Source organism: Sorghum bicolor, chromosome 2 (assembly GCF_000003195.3).
Source record: "Sorghum bicolor cultivar BTx623 chromosome 2, Sorghum_bicolor_NCBIv3, whole genome shotgun sequence".
NCBI lineage: Eukaryota > Viridiplantae > Streptophyta > Magnoliopsida > Poales > Poaceae > Sorghum > Sorghum bicolor.
Window position 1 is genome coordinate 71,914,063 of NC_012871.2, and position 10,883 is coordinate 71,924,945.

The window sequence follows — 10,883 nt, forward strand, 5'->3', positions numbered from 1 at the left end:
ACTATGGGTTGCCCATGAACACACGGACATGCAAGAGTGGTCGTGCGTAGCAGGCTTGGCAGCTCATGTCCGATATATAGCCAAAAGCAAGTAGGCATCATCATTCAACTCAGAAATGGCATGATGTCTCTTGTAAGATACCAGCCAAGCAAGCACACAGGATTGAAATACAATGTCATCATCCACGAACAAACGTTTTGGAAGGATACTATTTTGTTTGATTGCAGATCATGATTATTACAGGTTTGATAGATGCATATTCTAGCTCGTACTTTCACAACGGACACGATTGAAAGCAAAGGCTGTCCAGGAGGAAAATAACGTCGTCCCAATGTCAGGCTCACAGACTAGAGGTCTAGAGCTCAGGTGGAAAACAACGTGGACCCAATGTCAGGCTCACAGAATAGAGGTCTTGACCTCATGCTTGCTCCGCCTTCGGAGGGCCTCTCCACTTGAAGTTCTCAGCGTAAGCCTTAGGCTGCATGGTTGAAAAACAATCCGGTTATCACAACCAAGCCAATGTATTTTCAGCAACATTGATCAGTGATCAGAACGAAAAATATATTAATTCAAACACAAACATAATTATTCTATTAGCACAAAACATGGCATATGTGAGCCATATCTCACATATGACAGACACCAAATGATGCAATTGACTACAGTATTGCAAGTTATCACCTTAGAATGAAGCATAGCAATAGGTAAATCATTTCTCCAGTTCATGCAATATAAATAGATACACTACTTTGAAATGTCCCAAAGCAAGCTTATTCTAGCAACTGTATTGCTTTAAACTACCATTTGTTTCTATAGTATTAACGTAAAGTACAGCTCGGTCCTAGCAGCCGTACCAAAAGCAGAAGTCCAGTCAAGCAAAGACTACTGGTAATGAGCCAGTTCCATCGCCTGATTGGACCTGTGCCCGGACGGTCACTACAAACCAATAGCATGCATGTTGCACAAAATAATTGGATCGGACTAGTACTGTGCCAGGCAAGTACAGAAATAGCTGAGGAGGATTATTGGCCTTACTGTTTAGCTTTCAGGACATTCCACAAGCATGCAAATATTTAACTTCGATACTAGTATGCCCGTTTCTGTTCCTTACAGTTTATCAAATAATTGTGTTTTGACGTAGTAATGCACTTGCTGCTTGTAATTCTAATTCTGGCATAACATAGTGAACGACATATACCTCAAATGCTAAAGCAAAATAGCTGGTCTCAGGGATAACAAGCCTAATTCTTAGCAGGTATATGCCTTACATGTAAGAATGCATGCACCGCGAGAAAACTGCCAAAACAGCAGTCACATTGCATCAACAGAAACATCGATTCAAACTATGGAGTATATGGCAGCTAGCACATAGCAGCTTGTCCTTATCCACATCCAGCTAACGGAAGATAGGGTTCAAGAGTCAACCAGGATGGTAAACTCCCCAACTTTTCCGTAGTTCACACATTCATATTCATCGTATCTACAGCATTAATGCCAAATTTGGCTTTTTCTTTCCAACCTCTGACTCAGTAATAAGAAATGTTGAAGGGACTCAAACAACTTTCTTAAAAGGGGGCATACAGTGGCCATGCAACATGTGAACATCAAGAAATCGGTCAAATGCTACCATCAGTAGCAGGTTACCCATTTCAAGTGCCCATTACCTCTTTCCTTTCAACCAAACCTTTCTTTAACTCTGGCAAGGAGCCCTGGCATATTATGTAAGACTCATATGGCAACTATACTGACCGCATGCTCAAATATAGGTGAGACTGCCTGAGAAATCTCAGAATGCGTCTACCGAGCACACACACGCACACCCTACTCACACACACGCTCCGTTCCCTCAGGATAAAGTTCCTGGTGCAACACCCGGTCGAAACCAAGACTAGGAATCGAACTCGAGTAGGTGGCCTCTACAACGGGAGGAGCCACCACTGCACCGTGAGCACGTTTGCTCTCAATCAAACCTTTACAGTTCCTTTTCCTCCCTTCTGCTCTTCTCCATGCTGGTGTTACATAATGGTCAATCTCTCCCTCACCCTAAGGTAAGGTAGTCCCCACCTCAACTAGAATGAGCTCACGCACACAAGCACCCACAAGTCAGACCCGAACTCCTACATCTACTATTTGAACTGTCGTCTTAATAATCCACAGCACAACTCCCTCACTAGGTTGAAGACCACTCCCTCACATTGCCTCTGACATACGTTATACAAGCATCGCATAATCTTTATCCAAACAATCAGCACTAAGGTACACAGCAGCATTTAACATGTGCTATATTGTTTTTATGTCAAAGATGGATACTAATTATCATGTACAAACATGCTAAGACATGCCAAGTTGCACACAGAAAAATAATGCCATTTACTTGTGAAATGCTTTAAATTTAGTTGAGGTAATAACATGTGTAGTAGATAGATAGCAATAAACAGAGTTCAAAAAAGGCTTCTAAGCCAAAAACATACTTCTAAGGTAGAAATCTTGTATGAAGAAAGACACAAAAATTTTGTCAATATTTGGCAGCTGAATTTTCATAATCGAACTGATTTTTCACCGTACAGTCCACCCATGCAAATTAACTATTCATCTATAGAATAGAAACTTGGATCTCAGATGTTCCAGGCTTCCAGCACTCAATGGTTCACTATCTTGCATATTACATACATACAAAGATTACATTTGCAGACAAGGTGCCATGCAGAAAGAGAATATATCTTGGAAACAAGATAGCATACCATTTCATTAAAGCATCATTAATATATCTGGAAAAACTTTATGGATCTTGTCCCTAAAAAGTGTCTTTCACTTCACAGTTCTTACTTGAAACTTAAATTACTTCCTATGACTTATCAATTTATCATTGCACTAAAACATGCACACAACACATAAACTGAAAAATAGTATATTCTATCGCCACAATGGCATTTGTAGTTCAGATAGAATATATAGTTGTGAGGGTTTGTACTGCACTGGGAAAAAACAGATGCACTGTTGACAATATAGAGTTGTATAAGATAAACTTTGCAAGAAGATGACAAGCCAACTTTGTAGGATCTAAATACATGGTAAAAGAAAAGCATTAACAAGTCAACAAGGATATGTAGGAAGACATACATACCTTCAGAAGAGGTGTATGGCGTTTCCGAACCTACAAAAAAAAGAGGCAATGTAAGTATAGTCCTGCATTTTAAAGAAACCTTAGAGGCTCATTTCAAATCATTGGATACTTCAACAGTAGCCCAAAAGAATATATCTAGAAAAAATTACACTGGAAATATGGCTTCAGTTTAGTCATTCAACATGAAAGCTACAAGCGCCAATAGAATTGGAAAGGAACAGTAGGTTTTGTTGAGTGATCTATCGGTTATCAATAGCACTATAGCAGTATAGCACTTGTGTTGAATAATAGCCCCATAGGGGCAATACCTAGGAATACACAGAAAGAACTTCTAACACTACCACCAGATATAATGCAATACTACATCAAATGAAGTTATAGTGTTTGCAACTTGAAAAGATAGAACTTAAAGCAAGCAGCACAAGTACAAACTGGAAGCAAATAATTTGCATCGAAAAGCATTTCAAGATTAGCATGGGAAAAAAAAGTAGGTAATAAGACATTTTAGACAAAGTGCAGCACTACACCCTCACACTAGCTATTGTCATCAACCTCATGTTTTCCACTAGTTGACAAAAATTGAAGTATGTGAAAATGCTACCGAGGGACTAGTATGTGACAATAGAGCAATAACTATTATTTGGAAATTAACATTACCAAAAAAACTCACTATAAGTGGAACAAAACTATACATAATGAGCATGTTGAAGTCTATGTTCATTTCTAGCTCAACAGATGATGAACCACAAGCAGATCTAGTTTGTTTACCATCACTGCTATGTTAGACAACTAAGCATCAATACCCTATAACTGCTTCCTCAAATTTAACTTTATAAAGATAAAAAGGAGTAAAAAGAACCCACAGCCATATGTTAAAAAGAAAAGAGTGTCATTCAAGCTTGCTTCAATCTTTCCAAATGGGCCTGAAGTAGCAATCGCAAATAGAGCATCTAATTTCCATGTGATATCTACAAGGAAAAAACAAAACCCACCACATAATTCCATCCATGTTTTTCAGCAAACGCCTTTGCTGACTCCGCACTGTCGAATGTAAGTCCTGCTTCACCGACATTAGCATATGGGTCCCCAGTAGATGTCCATCCCATCAACGGGTTCTCCCACCTAGCATGGATTCAAATGACAACCGATTTGTCAGAGGATGTGGGGTGGGGGATTTGTTTATGAGAAAACGATAAAAAAAAACTGCAGCAGTTGTCCAATTACTTCCTTCATTTGCAGTCAAATAATTTAGTAAGCTCTGATGCAATCTGAGAACCCTATACAAACATGCATGGCATATGGTCTACATCCAAAAAGTGAAAATAAGGAGAAATGACCACACTGGTCCAGCATCTTGTGTACTGGCCAAGGGACATGTTGCATTCACACCATTTTACAGAATAATAAGTTAATAACCCTACACCGAGCTGCTACTCAACAGAAGAACCCATCATTACATCAGACGGATGGTAAAGTCATAATGCAGTTTCCAAGGGTGTGGGTAGTGGAAACCAAAAGCATGGCACTTAAAACCCACCCTACCCCCAAAAAATTACAAGTTTACAACTATTAAGCAATACGAGTATTGATAGATCTAAATTGTATGATGTTACTAAAGTTCCAGTAACAAATATGAATAATAGGGAGTTTAAGAGAAAGCTAAGACTCTACATAAGCATTGAAAATCGCAATGCATACTCAAGTATAGTCATTGTTAAGAACTAGCATTAATCTCTGGATATATACTCTCATTCCATCTTGAGACCATGTAATTTTGTAGTGGCATTAAGTGAATGGGGAAAGGGACTTCAGCAGTGCATCAACAATTGGAAGTTGGTAACATATAACTGTAAGATAAATCTATTAAGGCAGCCAATCTGACAGCAACAAAGCCTTAGGGATAAGATTCAGGGAGGCAAAAAAAAAAGGCTGAAAAGCAGAACAAGAAGCATACTTTTGGGTTGACAAAAAGTTAATTTTCCACCTCCCGACTTTGCCTGAACCTTGCTGGGATGCAGTCCTAGCTGGTGAATAAATTAAAACCTGACAATTCACAAGGATAAGCTGACCAGTTGTGAAGAAAAAACTGAAACATTCCCATTGGCTGAGATGCATAAATTACAGGAACTAAAACCAGAACATATCAGCAGTGAACATATCTGTTATAGTTGACCCTCTTCATCTCAAAACATAGTCAGTGTCCTACTTATAAAACCAGACACTACTGCCAGTTCAACCAAAAAAAAGAAAAAGGAATCCATGCTTAGTATGGTCCAGTGCGTTAAGTGTTAACTAATAATTTTCCAATTAAAACTGGGAAAATGATAATTTAGTTCCTTCTGGAGTGGGTGAGAGGTTTTAGACTGCTGACCTACTGCCGGCACTCCACACGTCACAGGATGCAAAAGAACAGGTACATGCATGCTTTTGTCAGTTGAATGACTTGGCTATATGTGAAGTTGTGAACCTCTAGGATTTAGTTATGCACAAACATTTAACCCGCAGTAAGTATGGGATATATAGCTACTTTGAAGTTTGAACCAACAATAGGACCAATGAAATGGGAACCATTGCTTCAGTTATCTGGGTCTCAAGCTTGTGTGATGGGACAATAGAACAGTAAAGATTGGAAAGTTTAGTATTTAAGCCAATCGAGCAAAAATGGTGGTATATATTAAAAGCTTCAAACATGACAGTGCTACTTTTCTACAAGATACAACACACCAATGGCAATGGCACACCAAACAATAGTGTTCATGAGGTGAAGCTTCTTCCTACAAGATCCAAATCGGATTCAGATATTTATCTCAACATTGATTTCATAAAGCTCGCATATGTTGCATCTAAGTGTAACTAGCCCTGCAGGCATCTATCCTGCTGAAAATTAGACAATTAACATCTGCCCAACATAATCTAGGCTCTGAAGATGCTCAGTTTCCTGACCCAGACGGCCAGACCTGCCCATTTTCATCGCAAATACTTCTAGAAGCAAGCACAAACGTGCCCATTCCTGTCACAGAAGACCCTCTTGCAGAGGAATCGAACTAGAGGTCGCCAACTCGACATGAGGGGAAACCCACATCTTACACACATTCTTCTAGTTCACAGCTTGACCTTCAGACCAATCGATAACAAAACAAAACAACGATTTAGCATCTGTATCCCACCCCAAACTCCAACCACAACCGACAACGATCCAGTCCCAGCGTCCCCGTATTGACTCCAGAACGAACATCTCTCAAGACGCCAGCATGGATCCACACCAGCTACCATTTCCCAGCTAAAAACAAAACACGACAGGGAAGGGGTTCACCGCGTTACCTTGCGGCGGAGGTGCTCCTCAGGGATGCCGGAGACCATCCCGATCTCCCCAGGCTTGATCTCGACGAGGGCATCGGAGGCCTCCGCGGAGAGCATCCGCGCCGGAGCCGGCGTGAGAAGCGCGCGGCCAAGGGAGGGGAGGCTCCGCCGGAGCGGGGCGGCCATCTCGTCGGAGCCGTACACCGGAGAGGAGGCTGAGGGGAAAGGGGGAGCTTGTCAGCGCAGGCGGCCTGCTAATCTGCGGCTGAACGACCTGGTTGGATCGAGAATATGACGGAGCGGAACGCATCCTTATGCTTGGGCCGTCAGCCCAGAATTGTCGGGTGCTGGGTCCGTACAGTACGCTGGATTAGGCCTTAAGTATGGGCTTCTCTTTCTTTGTCAGTAAAAAGAGCAATGGATCTTTAGCAGGCCGGTCTTTGGCTAATTAGGCCTGCGAGGAAGTGTTTGTATGATTGTATCATTGCATTACTTACACTAAAAATGCATGGTATATACTCCATTCAGTCACAAATAAACTATGCTCCGGTGACCCAGTCTTCAAAAATAAAAAAAATACTATTATTTTGTTTTTACAATATGTGATGGAACACCTAGCAAAACTGTATTATTATGAGAATAATTTTGGACAAATCATTTCCAAGTATCCAAACTCAGCACATAAACTGTTTAGAATACTTCTGCACCTTGCAATTCTTTGCTGCAACGCAGTGTCTCAACGTCGATCCAAAAACAAAAGGAGAAAAAAAAACAGGTAAACAGAATGACTTTACTCAGACTTCATTCGCCCTGGTTCCGTTTTTATTTCGTATGGTGCCATGGCAGCATACCAAAGCATGCGTGAAGAAACGACAGCAACCTTATCTGCTTTATGCATCTATCAACTCTTCACTCCTAATAAGTGCTGACGACGACACAGTCCGTCCAGAAGGTTTAGAATAATCTGCTGCCCTAACCCTGAGCCTGAAGTGCAAGAAACAGGAACCTCATGCTAATCGGTCCGTAGCAGCAATCAGAAACCATTAATCCATCCATGGAGGCAGGCAGCCTCATGATAATCGAAATTCTCACGGACACAGCCGATGTAAGCAGATGGTGACAACCAGTGAATTTTCGTTGTTGCATACTTGCACACGCTAATCCTTTAGCTGTCATATCATTCTTCAGGACAGAGGGAGTTGTTTAGTTCGTAAAAATTTTCGTTTTTGGCTACTGTAGCATTTTCGTTTTTATTTGACAAGCATTGTCCAAATAAAGAGTAACTAGGCTCAAAAGATTCATCTCATAAATTACAGGTAAACTGTGCAATTAGTTTTTATTTTTATCTATATTTAATGCTCCATGCATACGACCAAAGATTCGATGTGACGAGAAATCTTGAAAATTTTTGCGAACTAAACAAGGCCTCATTATGCTAGGTTTCCGACTGTTCTTCTTCAGACATCTTGGTATATACTAATTTCTCGTCTTCATCTTCATCTTATCCACTGGTCAGTCAGAAAACGATAGAATTTGTTAACCTAACCACAACGGAAATCTAAACAGCTTATTTCAGCTGAAGAACTTTTCGCTTGCTTTCATTTGACCTGAAGCCGAGCATATATATATAATACGTCTAGTATATACAAGGAGACTGCGTGGAAGAGTACGTAAGCCTTTGATCCGTTCAAGCACACGCTTATTTACCTTTACGATCCGTGATGATTAAATTGCAGTATATAATAAAGCTGGGCTCCTTTCAGAGTCAACGCCTTGGCCAGCAATCAAACCTGGCTAGCTGCAGGTCAACACAGCCCGGTCGCGAAGGATGCAGTGCAGAGAGTTGGAGACGAGACATCATAATCTTGCACAGAAAGTTAGGTGAGTAATCACTGGCACGCCCCGATGGTGGTAATCGTGAAAACGATGCTCAACTCTCGTGCCGCTCGTGAAAAGTGAAATAGTGGCCGTCTCAGCTGTGTGTTAGACTTTGGATGATGGAATTAAATGCAAGCTCTGTCTTGGCATGAATTTATCTGTCCGATTTTTCATATATGAAACAACAAATCAGCATTAACATCAGCACCTTTTCAGATATGAAACAACAAATCAGCATTAACATCAGCACCAATCGAAAAATCAGCCACAATTTCTCACCTTAACTATCTGTTGGATAAATTTGTCGGATAACAGATTAGAAACAAGCTACTGGTACACAAGAAACGTCGTACGTCAGCTCGAGCGTGGTATGCTCTCGGAAAATTCCTGCATTTTGTAAAGGAAACACGGACTATTCACCGAGTCAAACGTGGCAAACAAGACGGGGGAAATGGATTGAATAGTGCTTCTCCCCTCCACGCTTGACCAAGCACGAACTGCCCTGCGCCATCCTCACTTGGCCTGGTCATCCCACTCAGAGACCGGACGAACGACTCAGCACGGATGGATGGCAAGGACAAGGCGTGACGCCGCGACGAAGCCATGAGCAGCTCAGGCTTGCAGTGCTGCTCAGCGTCCAGGCTCTATAAAAAGTCTTTGGTCGTCCCCGACACGGGGGGGAGAAGTCGCAAACGGTATGCGAGAAAAGATGTTCTGCGGCGCGGGCAATTTCAAGGACGTCGACAAGGAGGAGGGCGCGGCCGCCGCCGGCGCCGCCGCCGGGAAGCCGGCCGCCGCCAAGGCGAAGACGAAGGCGAAGCAGGGGAAGAACAGCAACCCCTACGCGTCGCGGGGGCTGGACAAGTTCTCCGTCGTGCTGTCCGAGCTGGAGTCCAAGCGGGAGAAGATCCTGCGGCGCGCCGGCTCGGACGTCGACGCCGACCATCTCATGGTCCGGTTCGTGCAGTCGGAGAAGAAAGGGTGGGTGCCCATCGTCGTCAAGCTCCCGCACGAGGAGGAGGAGCAGGCTGCCGCCGGCGCCAAGAAGAGGCAGGGCAAGCAGAGCAGCAAGCCGGCCTCGCAGTCGTCGTCGGCGCCGCCCACGGAGCCTTCCAGCCCCAAGGAAGACCCCGTGGCGGTGCAGGCGAAGGCAACCGTGCCGCCGGCGAAGAAGAGCAAGGCCGGCGGCGTGAGGTGGTCCTGGGCGTGGGGAAGGAAGATGGTGATGAGGCCGTGCTATTACTGGCCGCTGGCCATGACGCTGCTGCTGCTGTGCCTCGTGGTGTTCGGGAGGGTGTTCGCCATCTGCTGCACCTCCATTTGGTGGTACCTCTTGCCGATCTTGAACGGGGAGGAAGCCCTGGGCGCCGGGAGATCACCGGCGACGACGGCGACGAAGGCACGCAAGGATGTTGGCGGCATCAAGGCCGGCGACAAACTAGCGGTGGCGCCGCGTGACTCGCATGGCAAGAGGAGTAGCAGCGCTGGCGCCGCTCATGAGATTATTTCAGCCAGAAGCCATGCACATCGAAAGAAGGGGTAATTTGCAGGGTGTCTTGTGAATTGTGATGTATATAGTTGTGTAGTTGGGTGGCCAGAAAGATCAAATTTTCCAGGTTATCTTTCCTCCCTTTGTTAGAGTTGATTTTACTCCTCTTTTCGTGCCTGTAAAAATGTACATCAGCAGCCCCTTTTGTGTGTGGCTACCCCCAAAAGTGTTTATAAAGCATCGATCATTCGGAATAAATATCAAATAACTCCTGATACAGGTATCATGGGTATCTCGCAAAGTTCGTAGCCTGCTTTTATCTCGCAAAGTCGCGGACATATGGTCCTTTTTTTTTTTTTTGAAACTGGACATATGGTCCTTTTTCCCACTCATTCGCATGCGGCTTTACTGACCCATCCGACAAGTGAACAACGATTCAGGCATGTGCAACGATCTATATCAGCGGCTGTCATACTCCTGAAGTCCTGATTCAGGCATGTGCAACGATCTGCATCAGCGTGCAGCAAGTGCGCATGAAACAGAAGCCAGTCATGTGTACTAGATGCTTGGAAATATACTGGCTAGTTGACGTTCTAGACGAGAAGATTCAATGCAAGTTGATGCATGATCACGTGCCACATCGACACCGTGACTCCACAACAAACATTTTTTAACACCAATGCCAAATTGCAAAATCCACCTATCACATGCAGGGATGCACATCACCTTCCATTGAATTGTCATTCTCGACCTTAGCCTTTGGCTTTTGAGTCTGATCCTCTACACAGAAAATAGCTTATCCAAACCAGAAAGAGTATTGTAGTTTGGGTCTCTAGAAAGACCCACCTGCACGGCTGTACGGCTGTACCCGATCTATCGTCAAAGCTTCGCACGTGTAGGCTTACCCGTGCCTACGCTCATTTCTGAAATCATTCATTCATTACTCTGAAGTCTGAACTCAGATACCATTGTGACTGATCATTGAGCATGGGTTCAGGCCTTGTTTAGTTCACCCTGAAAACCAAAAAGTTTTCAACATTCTCCATCGCATCGAATCTTGTGGCACATGCATGAAACATTAAATATAGACAA

The 10,883-nt window shown here is 43.4% G+C and overlaps 2 protein-coding genes across 2 annotated transcripts; one reads left to right on the top strand and one right to left on the bottom strand.

The window, feature by feature from the left end:
* LOC8078970 (NADH dehydrogenase [ubiquinone] iron-sulfur protein 4, mitochondrial) lies at window positions 78-6,704 on the bottom strand. Its single transcript, XM_002463051.2, has 5 exons — window positions 6,446-6,704; window positions 5,079-5,167; window positions 4,117-4,246; window positions 3,125-3,154; window positions 78-478 (listed from the first exon to the last, which is right to left on the bottom strand). Exons 1-5 carry the CDS (start codon window positions 6,608-6,610, stop codon window positions 419-421), a joined length of 474 nt encoding a protein of 157 aa, XP_002463096.1. The 5' UTR covers window positions 6,611-6,704; the 3' UTR covers window positions 78-418.
* LOC8058368 lies at window positions 8,806-10,008 on the top strand. Its single transcript, XM_002460892.2, has one exon. The coding sequence runs from the start codon at window positions 9,000-9,002 to the stop codon at window positions 9,843-9,845; it is 846 nt and encodes a 281-aa protein (XP_002460937.2). The 5' UTR covers window positions 8,806-8,999; the 3' UTR covers window positions 9,846-10,008.

Bases quoted from the DNA above. Each gene is read 5' to 3' on its own strand.
- LOC8078970 (XM_002463051.2), bottom strand. From the start codon at position 6,610: ATGGCCGCCCCGCTCCGGCGGAGCCTCCCCTCCCTTGGCCGCGCGCTT. The intron at 4,247-5,078 runs GTATGCTTCTTG...AATCCATGCTAG, and splicing joins AACTTTTTGTCAACCCAAAA to GTGGGAGAACCCGTTGATGG. The intron at 479-3,124 runs GTATGTATGTCT...TCAACCATGCAG, and splicing joins GCCATACACCTCTTCTGAAG to CCTAAGGCTTACGCTGAGAA.
- LOC8058368 (XM_002460892.2), top strand. From the start codon at position 9,000: ATGCGAGAAAAGATGTTCTGCGGCGCGGGCAATTTCAAGGACGTCGAC.